We start from the raw sequence: 27,758 nt of genomic DNA, 5'->3' as shown, positions 1-27,758 counted from the left end.
GGCAGACACCCTTATCCAGAGCGACTTACAACTGAGCAGAGGATGGTTTTTTTTTTTAGGGCTTTGCTCAAGGGCCCAGCAGTGGCAGCTTGGTGGTGGGATTTGAACCTGTGATCTTCTGATCCAAAGCCCAATGCCTTAACCACTGAGCTACCACCCCTCAGTCTCTTTGCCTGGCCAATCAGTACAAATCCTTTCTCCTTCCTCAATGTCCAACTTCTCATAAATGCCTTTTCCTCTGCTTTCGCCACATCCCTCTTCCGCATCTTTTTGTACTCCTGCCTACTTTTCTCATCACTCTGTCGATCCCAATTCCGTTTTGCCAACCTCTTTCTCCTTTTGCTTTCCTGCACTTCCTCATTCCACCACCAAGTCTCTTTGTTTTCCTTTCTATTTCCAGATGTCACACCAAGTACCTTTCTAGTTGTCTCCCTTATCACTTCTGCAGTAGTTCCCCGATCATCCAGCACCTCTTCACCACCACCAAGCCCCTGTCTGACCTTTTCCCTGAACCTCACACTACACTCTTCCACCTTCAGTTTCCACCATCTTATTTTTCTTTCAGTCTTCACTCTCATCCTCTTCTTCACCTCCAAAACCATCCTACAGACCACCATCCGATACTGTTTAGCTACACTGACCCCCGCCAACACCTTACAATCTTCAATCCCCTTCAGGTTGCATCTCCTACACAGAACATAGTCCACCTGTGTGCACCTTCCTCCACTCTTATACGTCACCCTATAATCCTCCTTCATGTTAAAATAAGTGGTCACCACTGCTATTTCCATCCTTTTAGCAAAATCTACCACTATCTGCCCTTCCACATTCCTCTCCTTAAAGCCATACCTACCCATCACCTCCTCATCACCTCTGTTCCCTTCACCTACATGCCCATTAAAGTCTGCCCCAATCACCAATCTTTCATTCCTAGGCACACCTTCTACCACTTCATCTAACTCACTCCAGAATTTTTCCTTCTCCTCCATCTCACAACCCACTTGTGGAGCATAAGCACTGATGACATTTATCATCACCCCTTTAACTTCCAGCTTCACGATCATCACCCTATCAGAAACTCTCTTCACCTCCACTACACACTTACTAAACTCTTCCTTCAGAATCATGATAAATTCAAATGTAATGTTACACATTTTAATATTATGCCAATCTTATTATAAGTTATTATTAACGTATTTCAAGTATTTCAAATAAGTCGGTGTGGATGTACCTCAAATCTTTTTCTAATGATATCTAAGGTGTTTTTGATGACGAAAATGCGTTTATCATTTTCGTCATCCAAAATACCTTGGAATGTTGGCTTACATAAGATTCTAAACATAAAACATTACAATAAAGCTCTTTTTATTATGTTTAAGTTTCAGTCATTCAGTATGCGTTGCTTAAAACCTTTCAAACAAGCATCAGTTACACAGCTGAAAAAAGAAAGGCTAAAGTGAGAGCAATGGAAGGGAAGTTCACAGGGAAGTAACTGGAGAACATAAATGAAATATCACATTAAATAAAATTGGACCCATTTTGAAAAACATTTACATACTTTTGTCCCACAAACCACACATAATGCATATCTTGCCAAAGTTACAGTCACACCGAATTCAAATTAAGACACTTCTAAGATCTAAACTAGTTTTTATATGCCACTGTTAAACAACCTAGTTTCAGGCAATAAAATAAAAACACAGAAACACATAAAAACACTACCAGTATCATCACATAATGATGGAAAAAAAAGCTTTAAATAGTTCCTTCTAGCTGGAAAAGATGTGGGGAAAAACACAGAAACGAAATGTTCTAGGACACGAGGGAATATTTCTGAAGCCAGATGTAATTCTTTAGGCTACACAGTCAGAATATTTAAACACAATGTTTATATTAGACATTAGATTAGAAGAATTGGACTTTAGACTTCACATTTACTGTACATTTTGTAATTTTTCCAATTTACTATATAAGTACTTATCCAGTTTATTTGTCCAAGGCCATTCAAAATTGTAAATTGATCAACAAAAGAAAAAGTTAAATAGGAATATGAAGTGAACAATAATTACAGCTGGTCAAATTTTTCCCTAGTGACTCATATTTCAAATGAGAGCATATTGCTAGGTATTCAAATGAAAGCACAGCAAAAAAGCAAAACAGCATTAATTCCTTGTGACAGAACTATTAAACCATAGCAATGCTGAATTCTCAACTTTGATTAGCGACAATGATTTATTAATTAATGCCAAACTCTCAGCATATAATTACAAATAGATAAAAAAATAAAATAATTGAGGTTTACATAGGATTTCTGAAAGGAGTCTTCAGTGCTAGTGCTTTGTCATTGACACCTTTTGCTTCCCCTCTATAAATGACAAAGCACTAGCAATTCAAGAAGTCTTTAGTGCTAGTGCTTTGTCATTGATGGGTGGAAGTAAACAGTGTTGCGCTGTGGTTGCTCTTTAATCAACTGCACTTTTGTTTTATTATATTTTATTATACTTCAAGGAGAGGAATGACTGTTTCTGTATAGTGTTCAAGACGTATTAACTGTACTAGTGGTATGAGTGATATGCTTCGGGCATGCTGTTAGAGAAAAATAATGAGCGACGGAGTCAGATTTTATTTCACAGCACTCTTACAGCATTATTTTTATTTTACAGCATGCTTCATAGTGTGTTGTTCCTTTCATAAATATCTAGGTGGAATTAATGTTAAGGTTGATCCACTGTATTTCAACCAGAAATATTTTCTCTCAATAATGTCTCTTATTCTAAATTAATTTAGACTAAATCTCTGTGGAAAGCAAAGGAAATAAAAATCAAGACAGATGTTCAATTCATTCAAAAGGAAAGACAAGGTGATCTGAAAATCTGATTTTAATTTTCTACTACCAGTTACATTTCTACATAGTTACTAGTCAGTTTTTTTTAACTCTCTCTTTGATCAAATATTTCAGTCAAATATTTCTCTTTTTTAAAAGTGTTGAGAATAATCACAATCATATCAAGCATCAAGTGAGACAGTCGAGAATTAGGATATTTCCTATCTCTAGATTGCATATCTTTAATTTTTCAACAAATCCTCAAGAATTCCTCATATGATGCTGACTTCTATGCCTTTAAAAATGTATGGGGTAGGTATGAATGAGTTTAAACAAACTTCATGAAATCCCAGAGTGTTCAGGTCTGTTTTGCTCATGCAAATTTTTCCTTAAGGTTTTTCACAAAATAATTTTGACCCTAACAAACTGAACAACAGCAGGAATACATTGAAACTGTGTCTGTAAGTGTACCTTCGCATCTTCCCATGTGCAACTACCTGTCTGTGCATGTGTGTTTGTGTTTGAGGATCTAGCTTAGAAGCTCCAGGTATGTGACCGGCACCTTGCCTTTCTGATTCCCCCGTTCTCCAATGAGCCAGTCTGGATCCATGCCTGGTACTGTGTAGACTGTAATGAGCTGAGGATACAGAGCAGTAAAGAGTCATACATTGTTTTGTTTTTTTTTCATTTCCAAAGTTATTTAAATCATTTAGAAGCAGGGAATAATAGAGCACGGCTACAGATGAAGATATGGACTGTTTAGATGCCAAAGAATATGCTCCCCTAAAAAAAAGTCACCTTGATCCTATTTGATCAACTTCAAAATGCAAAATCTGTTCATTTGCTGTTTATATCAACTGTATATAAATTTTACAAATGTAACCAGCCATTTGTGAGATTTCCTCCTAAGAATTAAACATATGTACAGACAACCCATAAAAACGTAACGCTTCAACTACTAGTGACAGAGACATAAACAGCAAATCATGGCACAAGATAGTGAGATTCAAAATGTAAACTCTTCTACAAATTTATACCGTTATGTCAAACAATGCTAAATGTGTAGAAAAAAGTGCAGTGTAAGCTTATTATGAATAAGAGCCCTTAGATGAGTAAAGACTTGAAAAGGTGCTTCTGTAATCACAAAGTATAGATGTGAAAGTGCAAATGCTACTTGGTTTCAGAAGAATGCATGTGTGACGTTGACGACAAAAGATTCAGAAAGCTGACAGGCTGGTTATTAGTAAACAAAGAGGTTTTGGTGAGATTTGATAAAGCTGTGATCAATGTGTTTTTGAAAAGCCACCTGCTTTATCTGCAGCATCTTAGGTTCCTTTTTATAAAGCTTCTTAAAATGCGTGTTTGTGCATGTGCATGTGCGTATAAATGTCAGATTTCTCCGCCTTGTTTGCGTCATCAGGTTATGCCAAGGACCACCTAGCATGCAACAAACATTCAGGTTGTTATTTGTTTAGATTTTTCTTAGCAAATGGAGAATGACTGAGACGGGTTGTTGCGTTTTTCATCCTGCATACTCACTAACACACACACATACACACACTGAGCTGAGCTTACCTCATCAGCAAGCAGCGAGAGTTCGCTTGTGTCTGCAGCGTCATAGTCATACAGCACTTTGGCCTTGCGTGTGCCAGTGGCTGGAGGATTCACCTCCTCAATTTTCAGTGTGTCCAGAGAGCTGGAGGACACAGCTGGAGGAGAGGCCCTGGGTGCAGCGGCACTTGAGGGTGTAGAGGAAGTGGAAATTGCTGAGGCAGAAGGGTTAGCAGCAAAGGCATTGGGAAACCTATCCAAGAAAAGCAGAATTGCAATTACTCTAGGGGCATATTTCACTACAAGAAAACTAAATTTCTAAAGATTGTATGTTTTCTGCACTTTGTAAGTAAAACTCAAACAAAAGGTCTGAGAACAGCAGACATAGTAAACCTAATAAAATGTCTAAATACACTGTTTAAATATGATCTTTAATAAAGACTGATGGTGGTCGACCTGCATGTAAAAAGTAGTATTATTGGACATCCACTTATTTTTAATGACCAGCTTTGATGATGTAGCTCAGCACATTCAGCTGAGCCTGTCTATTCAACATATTGCTTAAAACAACTTTATTGTAACAAACAACAGCACCAAACAAAAACAAATCTAAATAAAATGTTCCATGATTGCTTAATACTTGGTAGAATTTTATGGTATCAGCATTGTGTTTGGAAAGTACCCAACAAAAAAACATGTATTATGCATACATACAAACATGCAATACACATATACTTCCATATTTGAGAAAGTAAAATACTCACGCATCTCCATTTGCACTGAAGCCCAAAGGAAAGGAAAGAGAGAAAAGCATTTAGCCAGACCACAGACATACTGTATTACCATTTTTTTTCCATTATCCCATGCTGTGAATAATATTCCCTGTTTACTAGACATGTTTTGTCAATTCAAAAGTTTTAATACAGGTATCATCACTGAATTAAGGATGATATCCTTTTAAAAGTAAAAAAATAAGAAAACGCATAGCACAGAAGAATGGTGAAAGCAAATGAACAGTTCTGTTTTATTTATATTCAGTCACTTAACACAGTGGGCCCCAGCTGTAGTTCATTCAAGGCCAGAATAATAGAGTCACGTGTCCCAACAGATTTTAACCCATAAAACTCTCACAAAGACACAAAGGAAGCACTACTTGGATTTTACTGTGCATTTTCCATGTGGTACACATTACAATCCATCTGAACAACTGTGACTTTGTAAAAACTTTGCCAAGCTCCATTACATAACCTCAAACTTCCAGGGGTGTAATATTTAGTTATTGTGGGGGAAAATGTCAACATTTATTTTATTAAACACAGTTCCAATGCAGTTCAATCTAATAAAAGTAAAATAGCACAGAAAAATTGTTTAAAAAAAAATAATAATAAAAGCAGTACAGTAACGCAGCAGCTGATTACACCAAGTAGTTCTACCCCGTACCTGTGCAAATTTGTGTGCACTCAGGTTTCTTGAAGGTGGTGTGGCAGTCTGTCCCTTATTCCAGAGATCCCTCATGTTTTGTTACCTTCTGGCAAAGCTAGACTTTCCAGAGTCCCTACTTACACCCTGATCACACTGTACAGTGTCTTTAAACATTTTTAAAACAATAAGAATACTTAATAATCCTTATTTTTCCTCTCTCTTTAGCTCTCTTTCTCTCTCAAGTTTAATATGCTCCTATGTGACCAGTGTTTCTGTTCTTTCTTCTATTCAGGTTCTGCCAGAATCATCCCGACAGCCTACATCTGGATGCCGTTCTCTCCGATTGGAGACCACCCTCCACAGCTGGGGATGGTTCAACATCAACAGCCTAAATAGCTATGAAGTTCCTCTTAAGGTTTCTTTCTCATAACATCTGAAAGAGTTTTTCCTTGACACAGCCACTACTGACTCTCTCATTACGGATAAACGTAAAATGATGGGGAGCAAACTTATAGGCACTAAACCTATACATTCTTTTATACAACTATATAACCTCTTTATCCATTTAAAGCTTCGTTGAGACAATGTCCATTGTTTAAAGTGCTTTACAATTCAAAATGAATTCAACCGATTTTAAATGATTTATATTGCAGCTAAAGGCTTACTCATCTCTGTAACCATATATGCAAACATCTCAGCTTTAAAGATCTTTCCCAGATAGTCACAACATCACAGCTGGTTACTGACAACTCCTAAAATGTTCCTGTAAGCACCATTGGGGCCTAACAAACAAGCGCTTCGCAAGATTTCTTATCAATGACTCAGAAAGGTAGTCAGAAGAGTAGCCCTTAGAAGCAGCAAATACAACCGATTCCACCTCCATGCACTTTCATCCCGAAGGCTCCATTGTTGAAGAAAAGGCACATTAAAGCTAGTTTGCGGTTTGATACACAATATTTGGAAAAGCCTCTGAAGAACAACAACAATGTAAAGTCTGCTCAGATAAGAGAGAAATTAAACCTTTGGACAACAATACCACACTGTTTGGAAGGAAAATGATTCTGCATATGACAATAGAATTACCATAGAATTACCAACAGTAAAGTGTGGAGGTGGAAGCATCACAGTATGGGGCTGTTTCTCTTCTCACGGTACTGGAATGCTCTAAATTTAAAAGGAAGTTAAAGCCATATACCTGGAAATTCTGGAAATGAATATGAAGATGAGGCATAGGTGGATTTTCTAATAGGACAATGATCCAAAACATACTGCAAAGGAGACTTTGAATTGGTTCAAAATAAAAATGAAATTGAATATATGATCAGAAAAACACAACGAGGTCAGCGTATAAATTTGCATTTCCCTTTTTCAAATAACATGCTCCGTATTTTTATTAATGGTTTCCTCATGACAGCTTTCAGATCCTCACAGTTAATATATCTACAACATCTGCAAAATCAGATTCCTGTATCTCTTCATCTGCAGAATCCGATTCACGTAGCTCTATACTGTATCTGCACAATCATCCTGACATATCTGTATCAAACTCATTCTTCTTTAAATCAGACCTGGTGACAAACGGCAAAACAAAACTAGTGGGTGAAGCGTACTTAAAAAAAAAACAAAACAAAACAAAAAACCATTTACAGTTGTAGATCGTAACAACCCTGCTTGCATAAACAAGACTACTCAGAAACGGTCCTTTCTACACTTTGACAAGATGAAGGATTCAGTTTTTACTTCAGAGATGTCCTCATTTTTTACAAATCCAGTGTGAATTACTGCTTATGGAATAAACATGGTTTTGATTTGAAAAAGCTGTACAAATATTTGCATTGATTTCTGAAGCATGATTGGCACTAAAGCTGTTAACTGGTCAGTGGATCTGGTTTTGATGTATACAGTTAATATTTAAAGTCCATGACACATATACATATACACATACATTTCATATAACAAGGAGAGTCCAGTGTAGAGAGCATCTTGCTCTTCATCCAAACTGTTCCAAGTAAAGTTAACATACTAAACTGTTGCAATTTATGCTAATACTCACCTACTGAGTTCCTTTTGAAGATCCTGCATGTGCTTGAAACACTGGGCATAGTAAGCTGCCTGGGCTTCCACAAATTCATGCAGACAACGCAGATGATTTACCTGAGCAAACAGGGAAAAGGAAATGTCTTATTTGACACACATTTTATTCAATACTTATGCCTGATTAGCATAATGCTAATATCATTCGAAAGGAATAAAAAAAGAATAGAAGGTTGTACACCTAAATCATGTTTTTAAAAATTACTCCGTCTACTGTTTCCTGGTCTAATGTTATCTTTTTTGTTTGTTTTGGACTGTACGTTGCACAGTGTTGCTAGTTTAGAGTACAGTGTTGTGCAGTTGTGTGTTCATTTCATTTATGTTGTTTGCTGTAGCACCTTGGTAATGGGAAAACGTTGTTTCGTTTCACTGTGTACTGCACTGTATATGGTTGAAATGACAATAAAGCCTACTTGAAGACTACATTTCATCTCCGGAGCTTCACTACAGAAGAAATTAAATTGCATAGTTCCAGCTTTGCTCTTTAAAATAGCTAAACCTGAATGAGCATCTTGTGGCCTTGTTCATGTGTGATTACATTACAATCACACATCTTGTATGCATTGCTATGTAAAGCCTATTTTAAACACATTTTATACACCTATAGTATCATATTATATTACTTTAGATTATATTGCCAAAATACCATTACAAATACCTGTCATCATCATCGTCATCATCAGCATCATCAATTTCAAATATAACTCAATCGGTCAATCTGGACTGGAAAATATGTAATTACTGTATATTACACAGTGCATTGTCAAATATTGGTTTCAGCCCAGTTTTAGAAATAATTTAATTAGAAACACAACAGTGAACACCCGTTTGCGTCACAACCTGCTGAATATTTCATGTAGATATTGACTAAACAAACTGGAGCAGATTTTTATTGTTGTCTTATCAACACTGTTTTTGTATTGTGGAACCATAGAGATGCATCTGATTATAATCTGTGACTCACATGTGTGCTGCTGATGCCTTCCAACAAAAGCCGAGTAACTTCAGCTTGTCTGTCAAACTCCGTCTGAGCCACACGCAGTTCCTGCTCTGCCTAACACACACACACACACACACACACACACACACACACACACACACACACCCATTTATACAAATGCAGCCTACAATAAACAAACTAAAATTATCTCTATATTGATTAATCATTTTAAAGTTTAGGGGGTTAGTAATGTGAATATTGTCCCATCAATTTCAATCACCCCCTACTTTTTTTTTCCTTCAATAAGTGTATACTTACTTTGTCCACCTCTTCACTCCACAGCTGATTTCATGCAGCACAATGGACAGGAAAGGAGGAGGCATTAGCTATTTTCTCACACAGTAGTGACAGTAAATTAAAAAGAGTCGCAATGAGCATGGCTTTACACTTTAAATTACCAGGGGAATGTGACAATGCATCCAAGGGGTAGAATTCTGCACGAGTTTACTAGAACTGTGGGTCAGGAGCCCCTCAAATTGAGCAGACGCTATAAACCAGAGGTGCCCAAACTCTTTGCTATGAAGGGCCAAAAATCAAACTTTATTGAAGGCCGGGTGACCAAAAGTAACTGTTGGATAATAACAAACTAATGTATTAAACTTGGCATTGTTCTGTTTATTTATGACTTAAATATAAAAATAAAATAAAACGTATACTACAGTTAAAACATTGAAACAATCCCATTTATAGTACAATAGAGTTCAATATGTAATTCAGCTAGTCAAGCTATAAGCAATACAGCCATATGCCTGTAATATCAGGTACCTCTAATGAGAGACATGAAGCAGTTCCTTAGTTTTTAAAGGATTTTCCCAAAGTGGTCTGCAGCTGACTTTAATTATTATGACTCATGGTAAGGTATTATGACTCAGTGTAAGGTATGACTTCCCCTTCCTTCTTTCCCTCCTTCCTTCCTTTCTTCCTTCTCACAGACTGCATGGCAGGCCAAATCACAAAGTCATCATGACCAAGGTTAGTTTGGGCATCTCTGCTTATCTATAATAATAAATAATAAATAATGAATATAAAATATAAAAATAAATAGCTATGCTTTCAGTCTAACAATTAGAAAACCTTTGAAAGGAAGATTGCCTCTGGCTGAAATCTAGTTTAATAATATGTTGAAACATGGCCGGATTTGTTTGTGTGCCAGTACTTCTTGGATTGAGTTTTATTTATTACATAATGTTTGACAGGGGAAGAAAATTCCTTGGCAGGCTCTAATTTATTGAGTAATTTTTAAAGATTTAAATCTTTAAAAAATAACTTGTGAGTTATAAACAAAAGTTATAAAGAATTCCATTAAAAATGTCTGTCTTGTTTCAAAAGTGACATCAAAAAGGAGAACTAATTGATTTGAATTAGTATTGAGTTAGTCGAAACATACTATAAACAACAAATTTCAACAGTTTTCAACAATCTTCTCTAAATATACTAGAATATACATGTCTAAAATTTTAGGGGCTTTGGTGTTATGGTGTCAGTAGGGTCTTGCTGTCAATGTGCTAACTCTGTCAATGTGCTAATTTAATCTTTCTCAAGGTGCCGCTACAACCAACTAATGTGCACACTGAGAGGCATACAGATTTTGTAGATGTATAACAGCAGGCAGCATACAATACTTACTAGTCGAGGATATTTAGCGCATGACGGAATGCCGACACAACGTACAAGTATCAACTGTATATAATCCTAGTTTATCACGATTTTATCGTATCTAGTGTTTTGTGTTAATGCAGCATTTGTTGGTTTTCTTTTTTTGGTTAAAGCAGTTGTAGTGGATTAAATGGGTTAAAGCTTAGAAAATCCCTAAATCATGTAAATCCAGTCCTGGACATGACAGCTACAGAAATGGGAGTGTTCACATACCTGTCTGAGTACACTTCCAACAACTGTAAGTGTGTTCCACAGAAAATTATATGGTCATGATGATGTGTATATTGAGCAATTAGCAGAATCAATGGCAGTGAAACCAGATTAAGTAGATACTGTGTAGATACCCAACCTGAAACAACCCCTTTCTTTTCTCAACTCAGATTTGTTGTTGGTGGTGTTGCTGGGCACTTTATGTACCAGAGCTCCCTCATATCTGTGTTACATTCTGACTCCAGGCTGATCAAAATGTGTATTACCTTTATCCATTACGTGAAAAATGCATACCTAATAATCTCTGTCTGTCTTTGATACAACTTAATAACCATTAATATGGCTTTGGACTGCAATTAGGACAGTTGTGCACTCAAGTCTCCATCAGTGAACAGTTAATGAATCCTAGAAAATAGACTTCATGATAAAACTACATTGAATAAATCTGGTGTCATATGAGGTCCCTGCTGATTCTGATTCTCTCAGGTTTCTTCATTTCATCTCAGGGAGAGTTTCCTTGCCACTGACTCTCTCTGGCTTGCTCATTAGGGATAATATTTAAAGGATAAATCTGAATTTAAGATGTACATTCCCGATCTATGGGAATCAGTGTTTTAAATTCTAAAAGCAAAATACAAATAAAACTGAGCTGAATTTACATGTAGATGCTTTAATGCAGGAGCAGCTGACAAGAACATGTTCAATACAGCAAAACATTAAATTTAGCTTTTTTTAGGGTTTAAAAAAAAAAAATGCAAATCCAAAATGACACCAGATGTGGAGCCTAACCGCATGCTTATTCCACACCAAATACTTTCCCATACATGCCAACAGCATTACTGTGTGGTGTATTATTTTATATTTATATAATTAGAAGACTAATTATTATATGAGAGTGGAGGAAGCTGAAGTTACTGCCTATGCCATTAAAACTCACTCATCAGGCATTTTCCATTTATTTCCATAAATTCTTAAATTTGATTCTAAATGCCTTTCTGTTCACTAGCGGGGTTCATAGCATCTGATATGGTGGCATTGTAAAATCTGGTAAAAGTGGCATACTTCATTTTTATCAGTAAACGTACCTTCTAATATGTATGATCATACTGGAGGGGCCATAATTTGTCAGGTGAGAAAAGCAGTATTTATTACAAGAGCTCAATTATACCCATGACTACTCCACTACTTAAACCCATCACTAGTTCGCACACTAGCAAGCCAAGAATTCTACACTGAAGGACATTTAAACCAACTGTATACCAAGCCTTTATGTTTCTTGATGATGCAATGGCTTGCAATCCACCTAAAAAAAGAAACGTCTAAGTGATTAATTCAATTGTGTAAATGACTAATTCAGGCCTACATAAATAACTCTTAGAGTCTCTCTGTGGTGTTTATCCAACAATAGTAAACAGTCCTTGAAGACACTGCCAAAAAATATGGACCTCAATAGCTCAATATGGACCTTCTGTCCACGAGGAAAAATTACTCTCTAAATATATATATATATATATATATATATATATATATATATATATATATATATATATATATATATATATATATATATATATATATATATATATATATATATATATATATATATATATATATATATATATATATATATATATATACATACACAAACACATTACACACACTATATTGCGTCACTATTAGGTCACCTGGTCATAAGTATGGTATGTGATTTTTGAGCATTGCATTCCATATTTCATCCCAATTTAACACTTTGTGTTCATCAGCCACAAGGGTATTATAAAAGGCAGGTACTGATGTAGGTGAGGAGGCCTGGGGTGCAGTTAAGGTTCCAATTCATCCCAAAGGTGTTCAGTAGGGATGAGATATCTGTCCTGAGCTCTATAGCAGGACACTCAAACTCTTCCTCTCCAAAGCATGTAAACCAGATCTTCAAGGAGCAATGCTGGAACAGGTTTTGGTTTTCCAAGTTCAATTAAGAAAAAATGTATCAGAACTTTGTTCCCACATTTATAATATAATATGGTTTATATGGAAATACATACAGTAGGTATATCATGATTTCCTTGACAAACAAGTGTTTTTTTTTGTTTTGTTTTGTTAAAATTACAAATGGGGTGCAGGTTTATTCCCAGGGGTTGCAATAAACCCAGTGTTAGACATTATATATATATATATATATATATATATATATATATATATATATATATATATATATATATATATATATATATATATATATATATGTGTGTGTGTGTATTGTATTATTATCTATTTATTATGATATCTGAATAATTTTACTTGAAATTAACTTTGTATTACATACTTTTTCACATCAAAAAGCACAATATGATCTTTATATAAGTTCTGAACACAGTGGATTATTTATTTATTTATTTATTATTTCCTTATAATTGTATTTCTTTTTACCTCCTTTGAATCCCAAAAAATTTTTTTTCTCTAAAGATGTTATTTAATCTAGGTGAAATGTGAAACATGCTTGCATTCCCAGTGAAAAACAGACTGGGTTTAGCAACATTCTCAGTGGTCAGCCAAGCCATGCTCAAAATGTGAAGTGGTGTGAAATATTGGACACTTGGGGAAAATAAATAAAGCTGAAATGATGTAATTGGATAGCAAACCTTTATTTTCTATGTAACTAGTTTTCCACAATAATCATTATATTGTAATTGTTTTAATTTAAAATTAATTTTAATAGTATTGCTTTAAAAAGAATTCATTCAAAAGAAATAGTCCAAGCTGTGAACTGAGCATGCAAAGGTCATTGAATGGAAAACAACGAGGATTGGCACACATAAAAACTCTATATTTAAAAGCGGAACCCACCCGCACAAATTTCTTCCTCACACTATTTCTTCTGTTGAACTTTGATTTCAACTGGACCCTGTTTACAATGCTTGAAAAATATCAAAGTACAGTCTAGCATGGTCCTTTGGCCTAATCTTTCTGCAACACATGCTCCTTTTAACAAATGTATGTGGGCAAGACCATGATTTTGATAATTGATTATAATTGATTATATTTAGTTTAGAATGTGGAAGTTGAGTGTTTCATGTAAACCAGGCACTGTTTTGGTTTTTTTTGGTCTGTGAATGGGGCTTAATTTTAAAAGAGGGATAGGAACAGGAAGAGAAAGAGACCAACATTTCCTGCAGCACTCTTACCGCAGATGCACTGGCAGACAGAACATAATTTCGGGGCCTAGTCTCCTGAAAATCAGGTGCAGCCTAAAAGTGAAGGGGGGAAACAGAATTTTACACAGAATCATGCATCCAGATTAACTGCCACAGCACACGGCACACTTAGATCGAACTAAGGCAATGCAAACAAAAAGCAAGCGAGCAGCAAAGCAAACCATGAAATGCAGTGACAAATGGAAAGGCATAGTCATTTCCAACAAAATAAATATGTAACTAAAGCAGGCAGCCCAAGACAGGAGAGTCATGTTCATATTACAAAATCCTGCAGAATATTTAGTGGCACTTTCTTTCAGATCTTTATGTCTTCTCTCTAATTTGTATAGTGAAAAAACAAAAATAATACCTTTTACTCATGCAATAATCAAGCCTGGGACTAAAAAGGATTAGGAAAATACACTGCAAAATGAAAGATTTTACATGCTGGGTTATGCCATTCAAGACGGGTGTATTGCTTCGTGTAAAGCGCAAGACCTACATCATTTAGAAGTTTTTCATACCATGGTTAGTATTACTGAGTAAACAGTATACTTAATGCAAAAATCCATATATTTCCACATATATCCTGTAGAATACTGCTGGGTTTTGATGCAACACCTTAGTTACTGTTGTGGCACAGAAGGAAGCAAGCATTTATGGCAGTTGCCTCTGGCATTTTGCCCTAGCTTAACCTGAATGTGTTTTGGAAAAAATTAAAACATAAATTACAGTTCTATTTCAACACTTAACCACCACAAGTGGGAAGAATCACCTGGACACATTTTTGCTGAAACATTCATCAAATGTAATATATGAATAAAAAAAATACCTCAACCTATGGTTTCTTGCAAACACTCATATGGGGACTAATCTCCCATAAGCTACCACTGTACATCTATTACTGCACACCAGCAATTTAAAAACTGCTACTGGACATTTTAAAACATAACATAATAATATAAAAAATATATATAATGTCTTTTGCCACAGTTAATTGCTGCTATACCATTCAATAATTTAACCGTTTGTTTTTTCCTCAACCTAATGCTGTTCTTCTGTCCGGTCTATTCGCCATGCTTGTGTATCTTGTCAGTATTTACTGACAGTGATCTTATTGGTTTATGTGTCTGCAATCCAGCTGACTCCAGCTTCCTGACAAGCTGGGATATGAGAAATCTGTACCACTTTATCATTATCGAATATATTTTCTAATATTTTATATTTATAGTCCCTTTTATTTAATGCACAAGCAGCTCAAGATGGTTTACATTTCACTGCAAGTTGTGTTCTGTATATACCTATGTTTGTGACTAATAAAAAATCTTGAATTTTGACACAAACAGCAGTATGGCAGGGGTGTTCAAACTTATCTAGGAATCCTGGGTGGTTGCAGGTTTTGGGTTTCACCCAATTGAGCCACAGCTGGTTTTCGATTGATAAAGATAAACAGAAAAACAGGTACAACGAAACCCTGCAGCCACACCTCCCCTTTGTGACTGAGACTCTACATTTTTGTAATATAGCTATCACTCCAATAATCTCTTTATAATCATCTCTAATCTCTTAAAAAAATGCAGCTTTTCAGAACTCCATGGCTACTAACTTGACTCGCCCTGAGTGCCTGGCTACTACAGAAAACATGCTCAATTATCCCTAGACACTGGAAATAAAAACAGCCAAATAGACCAGCCCTAATGTGCCTTTGACTCACTAGCTAGAAATTTACAAAAGATGTAGCTTCATTCCCTGGAGATGTTTCATCATAGAGGTGTTTTCCTTCTATGCAGTGAAAGGGAATTAATGAAAGTACCAATTCCACTTAAACTGCTTTCCTTTGAAAGCCATACTGTAGCTAGACAATCCCCTCACCATCTGTCTAAATGTCAAGTAATACATTAAGGAAAAAGGAGGAAGGCTTGTGCCAATTTCGGTATGCTCATGAGTCATGTAAAAGGTTTACTTTAAAGGTTTGGCATTTTGATCGGCCTATATTTTGTAAGACACTTACAGAATGCAGGCCACTTTTCTCATAGTTATTCACAATGATTGCAATATTTTTAAGTCAAACTTTGAGGGGGGGAAAAAGATATTATAATAAAAAAAAAAATAATAATAATAATAATAATAATAATAATAAGTGTCAAAGTCAATTCCAGAATTTTAAAAAGGGTGGTAATTTACTGCTTATGTTTTAAAGAACAGAAGACTGTATGCAAATGTCAGGACGGCCAGAAAAGTAAGTTAGGCAATTTAGGAATGGCATTCAATAATCATTCAGTTTGATCATAATAATTCATTAATAAGCTTTAACTGAGTTAAATATATGTATGTCCATATCAATGTCCATATTAATTAAATAAATTTGTATTTCCGCTTTTTTTATGTCTTGTCCTTTTATTAGCAACAAGCTTTGGCAGATTGGGAAGAGGGTGAGAAGTATAGTAGAAAAGTTTAAACCAGAGAAAACCAAAGAAAAACAATGCGTGAGACAAACACATTCTTACACACGCAGACACTGGTACTCACATCTCCCTCACACTGTGCAAATGATAACAAGGAAACATGTTAATGCACATGTTAAAAAAAAAAAAAAAAAAAAAGAAAAAAAAAAGTGATTGTAATCCTCACATCTAACAAACAAGCAACACAAACACTCACAGATGTGACAAACAAAAAAATTATGGCTGTTCCAAATATTCACCTATTACCCAAAATTCATAAAAGTTCTAGTTATTTTCAGCAACTAAGAGACTCTTAAGAACTTCATCAAAACCATTAGACCCAAACATGAGGCTTTGAATGTTTATTTGCAAATCCACATGAGGTTCCACCAGGTGACTAAGTCATGACTAAGGTCCTGACTCTACGTATGATACAGGGTGACATAATCATCTCCAACTGAAATAGCTATGAGCCAAAAAGTGAAACATCTAATCCACAGGAGTAGCTGTAACTAAATGCTATATTTAGACTCTAGCCACTGAATAGATGACTTCCTTTTCTGTGAAAGCAGTTCCAGGAATGATCTTATTAGGGCTAAGTTGTTGCAACTAAATCACAAGTATAAACGTAAACACACTGCTTACATGGTAACTCCACTTCATCATCATGCTGATTCACAAGGACCCACTGCATTTTTAAGAAGCAATTTGGTTGCTGAATAATGTAACATGTGCATGTGGGGGAAAATGCAGATGACTGTATGAACCAGGGTATGAAGAGGTGGTACTTTTTCCAAAACAAAAGAACAGCAGAAGAAAAGAAAAAAAAATGTAAGTGGAAGCATGACTCACAGCAGCCTTAGATTCTGCTAACTTGGCTTTCTTCAGACGTGCTTTGCAGACATCCAAGTCAAGCCGGCGGTTCTCCAATAGCCTTCTTTCTTTCTGAAACACACACGCACACACGCACGCACACATATACATACATACATATATATATATATATATATAAAAAAAACTTCAACACAAAACACATTTATTAATTACCTCCTTTCTTTAGAATTATATAAAAACAAAAATCCACCAAAAAATACTTTTTACTCACTGAACATTTGGTTTACTGATGAGCCTCTCAGTCTCAAATCAAACACCAAAACCTCCATCATGCACACATTCAGCAATTAAAACATAGCAAAGGTTCTGTTTGTTGTCGATTTCCATAATTTAAAACACCATAATTACTTTAAGCATTTACAAAAATATTTTTATTAGCTTCCCTGTCATCTGAAAATGTAAACTGGCTTGCCTGCTTGAGCAACTGGTTTAGTGCAAGGTAACAGAGGTAATGGGAAGCTGGTATTTCTATGTTCTTTTTTTTAATGGGTCTACCTAATAGACATGAACAAGTTCTTTGAAAAACATCTATGACCTTTGAAACATGTCTAGTCTTCATGCCCACGTTGATTAGAGAATTAAAAACTTAAAATTTTATACATTTGCGATGAATCATGTGTTAACACATGACAATCATGTGATTAATCATGATGAAATATTTAAATTGAGTGACAGCACCAATATATATGTATTTATAAAATTAATGGCAGCAACACCTCTCAAAAAGTGGGACAGGCCCATGTTTACCATGGTGTAGCATCCCCTCTTCTTTAAAACAGCAGTCTGTAAACATCTGGGAAATGAGGAAACCATTTGGTGGATCTTTGGGAGAAATGCTGTCCCATTCTTGCCTGATTTAGGATACTAAATGCTCAACAGTTCTGGGTCTTCTTTGGTATATTCTTGGTTTCAAGATGCCCCAAATATTTTCAATTGGTGAAAGGTCTATACTGTAGGCAGGTCATTTCTGTACCCAGACTACTTCTTCTATTAAGCCATGCTGTTGTCATAGATACAGTATGTGGTTTAGGGTTGTCCTGTTAAAATATTTAAGGCCTTCCTTGAAAAAGATGTCGTCTAGATAGGAGCATATGCTGCTCTAAAACTTGGATACATCTTTCAGCATTGATGGAGACTTTCCAAATGTACAGTAAAAGATGCCCATTCCGAAGGATTCTAAAGCACGCCCATACCATTCAAAATGTTATTAACTGAACACTGGTAACAAGCTGGAAGGTCCCGCTCCTCTTTAGTCCGGCAGATGCGGCGTCATTGGTTGCCAAAAATATGTCAAATAAAACATACGACCACAGAAGAGCTTTCCACTTTGCCACAGACCATTTTACATGAGCTTTGGCCCAGAGAAGAAAGCTGTTTTTCTGGATCAAGTTCATATATAGCCTCTTCTCTGCATAATAGAGCTTTAACTTGCATGCTTGCAATGGTAAGTATTTGCAATTTAATAGAGTAACATTTTTCTGAAATTGTTTCTTCACAATTTGAAGAGACAGCTTTTCACAGATTGGTGAACCTCTGCCAGTCTTTACTTCTGAGAGCCTCTGACTCTCTAAGATGCCCTTTTTTATACCCAGTCATGTTACTGACCTGTTGCCAATGAACCTAATTAATTGCAAATTGTTCTTCAATCTCTTTCTTGTTTGTACCATTTACTTTTTCCACATTTCGTTTCCAAGCCTCTGTCCCAACGTTTGAAACATGGCGCTGCTATCAATTTTACTTTTAAGATTACTTTTTTAATTATTATAATTATTTTTTTTATGGAAAGAGTACTTTTATTCAGTTTAAACATTTGATATGTTTTGTAAGTATTATTGAGAATAAAATATTTGAATGAATATATAATGAAATTCAACCTGCCACAGGAGCTGCTGAAACATTTCTACTCGGCCATCACTGAGTCTGTTTGGTCATCAAGACATCAAGAGACTACAGTTGAGACTACAGTACAGACTACAATCTTGACTGCTGAGAGGGTTATTGTTGCCCCCTGCCCAACCTCCAAGATATTTACACCTCCAGGAAAAGGCTAAGAAACTCCCTTTGGACTCCACACTCCCGGCCCACTCTCTCTTCAAACTGTTGCCTTCTGGTCCATCCACCAGAACAGCCAGGCACAAAAACTGTTTTTTTTTCCCCCAGGCTATACTCAACCTGAACAATTAAAATATTCATAACTATACATTGTCCATCATAACCGACACATTTATACATAGAATCTGATTGGTACATTTGTAAACTGCACACTTGTAACAAAACATATATATATATATATATATATATATATACATTCATTGAAACAATATTTCTACTTTTATACATAGTAAATAATAATATATATATTTATATTATTTAATTGTCTGTTTTTTTTTTTTGTTATATTCCATCTCTACTGTATAATTCCTATAAAACCTGCAATATCACATGTTGCCCTATGTCTGTACTTTCACCTGCACTCGAAGGTTAAAATCGCCAAGTTAAATTCATTGTGTGTGAAATATACTTAGTAATAAAGCTATTTCTGATTCTAAACCTGATTCTGAAATAATCATAAAATAAGTAGCACAGTTTACATTTATTATTTATTCATTTACATGCCAAGACAAAAACAAACCATTACTCATACAAGTGCAGCTCATTGCTCAAGTGAGCTCCTTTTTATCTCCATGTGTGAAAGCAAAATCCCTCTCAAATGCGCTGATCTTACCGATATGGTTCTCCAGTCACCCTCTAGAAAATTCCGAAGAGGAGTGAGGAAGCTGATGGCTGATGCTTGTAAGAACTCTTTCTCAGCAGTGCCTAGCCTTTTCTGATAGTCTCCTACAGTGTACAAAGTACTTCCTAAATACACAAACAACAACTATTACTTATTTGACATTAAGGCCTTCAGTCATATCACAAAAATATCACTACAAAAAAATAATGGTTATATTAATCATCTTTTATTTACTATATATATTTACATTTACTGTATACATTTACTGATTTTTGACAAGCTTAGTTTAAAGTGTAGGGAAACCCATGATCCATGAATCCATGATTTCCATGATCCATGACAAATTTGCAACTAGAGCATCATGGAAAAAAAGAGAAATTAGTCAGCAGACAAAGAAAAGAGTAAATTTTTGACGATGGTAGCCAACTAGTTATCACCTGTACAATGTATGCATGACTGTACTGTTACTATAAAGAATAATGTGAATATAACCAAAGCAATACATTTAGATTATCACTTTCTTTCAATCCATTTCTTTTAATCATATTTAGACTTTTTGCTTTCTGTCAATTTTCAAAAAAAATACATAAACCTTAAATAAATTAATCTTGCTACCAAAGTACACATTAATGGACAATCAGCAAAACAAAACCATGAAAATAAATAATGAAAAGTCTTGTATTTAAAATGAACTAAGTTTCATATTTAGCGGGTTTGTATCACCAGAAAAGCATAAAAATAAATATATAAATATATATATACAATGTTCTTCTTTTAAAGCACACCTACAATAATCATATAAAGCAGAGATTCATTATAATGGCATTTAAGGATATATGTCAGCAAGTTATGTCATGTTTAATGGCTTCTGGTTTTCAGCCCAAATTAAAAGTGTGTCTTTACAGTTTCCAAATATTGACACATTTCATTCCGAAACGCCTAATGCCATTGGCTTGAGTACAAAAACCTTATTGTTTTCATAAGCTCCAAAGCACTACATGAGGAACTAGCTCCACATACTACAAAATCTTTTCTGTATGCATAATTACCTTCTCTAAAATACTGTTTCATTGTTTAAATAAATGAACTGAATTAAAAAGTTAAATATTATAGTTAATAACCACTGCTGTGATTCTAATTACAAATTATGGCAAAAGCTACATGGTCTACTGACCATCACACAACCATGTGTTTGCTGAAACACTCATTCCAATTCCATTCCAAATATAGATTTGGTCCAATCTAATAAAAAAAAAAAAAAACTTGACCCCTGTCAAGTGTCCAACATCAAACCTCCCCTTTTCACAAAAATCTTCAAAAAGGTTGTAGTACAGCAGTTATACTCACACTTACATAAGAATAACATTCATGAAATGAATCAGTCAGGATTTACAGTAGGCCTTATCATAGCACAGAGAATTCACTGGTTAAAGTAAGGACATGCTACTGGCCTCTGATCAGGACTGTGTCTCCTTGTTAGTGTTGTTGGATCTTAGTGCAAATTCGGACACAACTGACCATAATATTGTCCTTGCTAGACTAAAAATTTTGTTTGAATAAAGGGAACAGCTTTCTCATGGTTCAGTTCTAATTTCACTGATCAATATCAGTTGGTTTTATTTAAATTGTGAGTTCTCTACACTGACTAGGTACGTTGACATAGAGCTAGAGCTGCAACAACTATTCGATCATATCGATAATAATCGATAACGAAATCTGTTGTCAAAGAATGCCGTCATCGATTAGTTGTGCTGCTCGAGTTACGGGTTAGCGTGACAGTGAGATAACACAGCCGCTTGCAAAAAAGGCACTGTACCAGGTCAACCGGCAGCAGGAAAAAGTGTGCATCCCAAGTCAGCCAAGGCATTGGAGCATTTTATATTAAATGCAAGTCATGAGAGCATTTGATAGTAAACGCAACAAAGAAAGATGTACCTGGAAGTTATGCAAAACAGTGCTTGTGTGGGATGGAAGTACCACAGTGAAAAGAAAACACACTGTTGTCACGGATGAAGGCGAAAAATCAGCACGTGAGCAAAAACTGTTTGTCTTTTTCATGTCAAATAGTAGTTTAATAAAGTGCTATTGTCTAAACTGTTTGTTTGTAACTTCGTAAAAATCAGGCTGCGCGTTCGGCTCGATCGCGACATCGTGATGGATTTAATAAAAACTGTGCGAACAAACACTGAATCTAAAAGCAGCAAATAGCAACAGTAAACAATAAAATGTTTTTGTTACTGTTTTGTTTTCATTGAATGATTATGCATTTGTACACCAATGCACATTTTTTCCTTTTTTTTTTTTAACCAAGCCTGTTAGCTTGCTGCATTTCGCTGTTCCATTCTGTTTTTATACCATTTGCCTGCTACAACAGTAACTTATCAAATTACAACATTCAAAAGCTTATTTGATGCATAAACCTTCACAAAAACTAAATTATCCGTGAATTTTTTTAAACAAAAATTGTCAAAACAATGTAGTATTATATTTTATAGTGATTTTTTTTAACATGGTTGCCAACTTGCAATCTGCAAAATACAATACAAATGTTGATTCACACAAATTGCCCATCTTTTTTTGTTGTTGTTGTTTTTTACAAAAAGAAACAACCCAACATGAGTGAATTTGTTGAAAGGAGAAATCCCCAATGCGCTCCTTAACAAGCAGCCACTATAAGCTTTAAATTATAAACGTCTAAATGGAAGAAATTTAAACTCAATATGTGGGTTTTGCATTTTTCAAATACACTTTTATAAATACCCTGAATTAGGGTTTTATAGTTTTAATAATAAAAAAATAAATAGATGTAAAAAATATTATCCGATTAATCTGGAAAAAAGAATCGTCCGATTAATTGATTATCAATATAATCGTTAGTTGCGGCCCTACATGGAGCATTGTGATCCGAATGAAAATGCTCCATATAAAAACCTCAAGTGGAATAGAAATACTCAAAGCGAATGAAATTGTTAGCGGTTTAAGAGGGAAGAGATGAACTGTTGTACTTTAAATCAAAGAAAATAAAATTCTGCCATGTAAACGCTTTAAACCAATTACTTGCAGAAAATGTACACAAAACCGAATTGATTTTCCACAACACGGTATTTCGCACAGCTTTCGAGGTTGCACAAAACAACTGCGACAAGCATAATTAGGGGAAATGGATTTCTGACAACCTTTTCCTCTGTGTCATACAGTAAATCCCTCTACCAGTCCACACAAACATGGGAAACACCAGAGACTTATGCAAACATTTAGTTTCCATTTCAGGTCACTAAATTCCGTTTCTGCTTTGTGGAGGAAGGAAGGGTCGTATTGAGACACCGCTTAGAAGCTTCCTTCTTCCTGGGTGAAATTATGCGTAAACAAGCTTCTATTGCAATGCTGAAGATACGTAATTGTATGTTTTGGCAAAGCCAGATGAGAGACATCAGCTTAACAGTGTTGAGGAATGCGTAAAAGACATTAAAAGACAGCGGATACTTGAGATCTTCCTTCTGCTTAATTTTGGAGAAGTACTTTAACTAGGACCACATGAAGCTAGAAGTGAACTTTCCGATTACGTAGCATCTCTGGATGGTCTTTTCTCTCTCAGGGTGTACAGCAGTTAAAGTGTGATTGTTTATTCTAGTCTTTGCTTTGCATCTTGCTTTGTGGAGAACATTACCACGATAGCCTTCTTTTACTTTAGCAATAATAGTAAGGAAAAATAGTATTAAATATGATGTTACAGAAATGCAGAACAACTAGTTCATTCTTTTGTTACATTATTTGTTTGTATGTTGCATAAATAAACTTTAGTTTGGTCGAGAATGCAGCAGCAAGAATCCTTACCAGAAACAGGAAATATGTCCACATCAACTCTATTTTAAACAGACTCCAAATAACGTCTTGCATTGATTACAAAATACTTTTACTGACGTATAAAGCACTGAATAGTCTTACGCAACAGTATCAGGGCAAGTTTTTGTTACATTATGATCCACCTTGCTGACTTCAATCTAAAGGTGCAGGCTATTTGTTGGTACCTAAATAATAGAAACCATGGCAGAAGCAGAGCTTTCTCCTACAAAGCCACGCAGTTATTCAACAGCCTTCCAATTAGTGTTTGGGATTTAGACACAGTCTCAGTGTTAAAGTGTAGGTTGGAAACAGATTTGTTTAGTCAGAACTTTTGTCTGTAGGTTTTTATTATGTAAAGGAGCAGATCTGGAGGGATCATGCATATGAGTGTTTTGTTGAGCTTGTTGAGTTCATGTTCATTGCTAATTCAGAAGGGGATGCTAATCGACAACTGCTATACGAGTTTGAGGAAAAGGGATCAATAAGACACGAAAATATGTGGAATAAAAGAAAATAAAAAAAAGTAGTTCTATAAAGATAGCATCATATAATGTAAATGGCTTACTTAATCCTGTAAAAAGAAGCAAGATTCTGACCTTGCTGAAATAAAACAAAAAATAGAGAGATGACAGATACATAATGATAAGAGACAGAGTTGAGGGCACCTTAATCACCATTCTTAATGTCTATGCACCTCCGGGAAGTAAAGGTTCTTTTTTTAAGACTTTGATAGACCTAAAATATTTGGGGGGTTTTATGTTTTTTTTTTATAAAACCTTGCTATTTTTAAAGGGGTGTGTGCCGATGGGGGCATGGTCGAGCATCGCATGTAGACAGAGAGCTGGCAGGTAAACTCGAAGGGAACGCATAATGATTCACACGTACAATATTACAGCAGTCTACTTATGTCTACCTACAGAGAGTCCTCTCTCTTTAGAGAGTCTGTTGAGAGTCCTCTCTCTGTAGATCCTGATATGAGCAGGATATTTATACTGGATAAAACTGTTTAGTTCATTATAAATATTATAACTTATTGCAATTTTTTTAAGAACCCTTGGTTTAATTTATATTAAATATTTAAAATCACTAGAATGATATTTATAATTCTTTATATGGTTAGTCATGATATGTAAGTTCTGGCAGACAAATTTGCAATTTAAAGGTATTGTGTGTAAAATATATCTGTGAAATAGGGTTTTAATTATTAAATTTGCTATTACAATCATCATGACCTGTTGGCATTTGGGACATTCAGAAAGATATAAAACGATGCACATGTTCCTTTCCATTTTATTGTGTATGATAAAGAAGACAAGTATGCCCTCTACTGCCCACACAGATTTATATCAGGATTTGCTTCATTAGACCTTGATTCTAGTTCATTGTACCATCTTACCCTTCCTTCTAAAATAAAAAATGAAAAGAAAATACCACAAAAACTTTCCCTCCATGATGGCAGGTTCAGCTTTACATACCATACGCAGTTCCAGGTCCAAAGTCCTTGGCGGCATCCTGCATGTACTGTCCCAGCAGCTCACCATTAGTGGTTCTTGTAGGGAGTTTTCTGTCCAGTTTCTCATAGAAGAACTCCTCAATGCGGGCACCTAAGTGGACACTTGCATTAAAGAATGACCAAAAGATTTCCACCCACAGACAAAATGCTTTCTTTCCCAATCCTGGGTTAAATGGATGGAAAAATCAGACACAATTTCAAAATGATCTAACACACAAGTTACAGTGAATGTTTCCATTTACCAATGGAAGCTAATAAGTAATCTTTTAAAAGTAAGCGATCCTGATTTAACATCACAAATATTTTTTACATGAACTGTTATAGAATAATATCTATATTAAAAGTATTTTCCATTACAGTACATTGTAATTCTGTATTCCATCATACAGCTCCCCTTGTAAATGAAATATTCCAGTATGAGGATTTAATACTGAATGCATAAGGTTTATGTTTCAGTATGTTATTCTTCCCGTTACTGCGGTTATAGATATGAATGAAGGAAAGTCATTTATTTTAATTGTCTTAAGTGGGAAGACAGAGGAGACCAACGAAAAATGATTTAGCATGATTTCTCAGTCAGCTGCAATTGCTACTTAAGCCAAGAACCTACTTTAAAGTTTATACATCTCATAAAACACAAAGGAAAATGGAAATGAAGAAAGACGAAAAGGGTGTTTTTACAACTTGACAAAACAATTCTCGATGTGAATACATTTGCTTGAAATGCAGACTCTATAGCAGGGGTGCACACACTTTTTCCGACATGTGAGCTACTTATAAAATGATCAAGTCAAAATCTACCTACTATAAAAATGCATTAAAAAATATCTATTATTTTTTATGTCATGTGATCTACCCACACTACCTTTGCGATCAACGTATATCTCGCACCCCTGCTCTATAGTGTTCACAATAAATGCTAGATTTCTCTTTTGAAGGGCCAGTGTAGCTGCAGGTTTTTATTCTGAATAAACTGGTAATCATCTGAAACCAGTTCCTTAATTAAATGGATACAGGTGTAGGTCCAGCTTGAGTGTGGTGAAAACCTAGAGCTACACTGGACTATCCAGGCAAAGAAATAAATCCATTCATTTAAAAATAAAGGGACATAAAATGGGAAAAAAAAACATTCGGTGTGGTAGTTTAAAACAGAAACAGAAAACTCAAGAGTTTCTATGGAACATTATTTCTATTTCACCCCTTGTTACTTTCAGGAGTGGTGCGAATCACCTGGATACATTCTTATACAAATTTCTGGGCATGTGGATATGTAAAACTGGGAGGCAGATTGAACAGCTGATCAAGAATAAAGGCCACACAACATAACTACAGAGCATAAGAAAACAGTATATACAGGTATGTTTGGTAAATGTTGTTGTATCTGTGCTCCATGGTACACACTTTAGCTAATATGACTAATTATGGGCAAGTTGGCCTGTGCCCATATGCCTGCTAGTGATACTTGCATCATGTTGCTGGTCTTAGCAGTGAAATAAAACCAGATTAATTTTATTGGTGTCACAGCTAGCATTAGGACAATCATTCCAATCCTCAAATAGCAAACAAATATATTAATCAGAATGGGTAATGGCTCTCTTCACCTTGCATAGAAGGTATTCATGTGGTCGGATCTACACAAAGCTTTAATGAGAGTAACTCATCTACAGGGACTGTCCCAAGCCAGATCCTCTACTGCTGATACTTCATGATGCACAAAATTTAATAACTATTGATATTAATAATGTTAATAACTATTAACTAAAATCAAATAAATAACTATAACTATATAAGGGGGAGTGGTAGCTCCAGCGGTTAAGGCGCTGGGTTACTGATCGGAAGGTCGGGGGTTCAAGCCCGGTATCGCTGTTGCCACTCTTGGGCCCTTGAGCAAGGCCCTTAACCCTCTATGCTCCAGGGGCGCCGTATCATGGCTGACCCTGCGCTCTGACCCCAGCTTCTAAGCAAGCTGGGATATGCAAAGAACAAAATTTCACTGTGCTGTAATGTATATGTGACAAATAAACGCTATTCTATTCTAATGTATTAATGTAGAATTAATAACTATGTGAACTTGAACAAAAGAGCTCAGAGTGAAATTGGTGTGTATCGCATTGGACCAGTACACCGTCTGCTTTAGGAAATCTTTATTGAATTATTCTTTAGGAACTGCTAGACAGAGAAACATCACTAATCATGCATAACCATGATTGATACCCCTTAAGGCATAAACAATTATTGCTTTCCTTCTTGAAAAGAGTGAGGTAACACCAGTTTACAGATTTCATTTTCCAAAATGCAGTGTGGGGATTTCTCTCTGATGTGGCAAGCTCAGGGAATTACCTTACCTTGTATACATTGGAAGGAAGATCCCTTTGGGGTAAC

General features: G+C 35.4%; 1 protein-coding gene across 11 annotated transcripts in view; it reads right to left on the bottom strand.

The window, feature by feature from the left end:
* Positions 1-1,348: 1,348 nt before the first annotated feature.
* The window catches only part of sh3glb2b (SH3-domain GRB2-like endophilin B2b), a 37,615-nt gene continuing 11,205 nt past the window's right edge, over positions 1,349-27,758 (bottom strand). For 2 of the 11 annotated variants that reach the window (XM_046838931.1, XM_046838932.1), the window contains 10 exons: positions 25,339-25,467; positions 20,012-20,145; positions 17,245-17,337; positions 13,940-14,002; positions 9,150-9,173; positions 8,856-8,945; positions 7,851-7,951; positions 5,140-5,154; positions 4,400-4,628; positions 1,349-3,461 (listed from right to left, as the gene is read on the bottom strand). In XM_046838931.1, the coding sequence (XP_046694887.1) occupies positions 3,354-3,461; positions 4,400-4,628; positions 5,140-5,154; positions 7,851-7,951; positions 8,856-8,945; positions 9,150-9,173; positions 13,940-14,002; positions 17,245-17,337; positions 20,012-20,145; positions 25,339-25,467 (986 nt within the window). In that variant the 3' untranslated portion in view covers positions 1,349-3,353. The remainder of the gene's footprint in view (positions 3,462-4,399; positions 4,629-5,139; positions 5,155-7,850; positions 7,952-8,855; positions 8,946-9,149; positions 9,174-13,939; positions 14,003-17,244; positions 17,338-20,011; positions 20,146-25,338; positions 25,468-27,758) is intronic. The other 9 variants (XM_046838933.1, XM_046838935.1, XM_046838936.1 and 6 more) reach the window with 5 other exon arrangements.

The sequence above is a fragment of the Silurus meridionalis genome, chromosome 25 (assembly GCF_014805685.1).
Source record: "Silurus meridionalis isolate SWU-2019-XX chromosome 25, ASM1480568v1, whole genome shotgun sequence".
Lineage (NCBI taxonomy): Eukaryota > Metazoa > Chordata > Actinopteri > Siluriformes > Siluridae > Silurus > Silurus meridionalis.
This window is presented reverse-complemented; position numbering and strand designations above follow the sequence as displayed.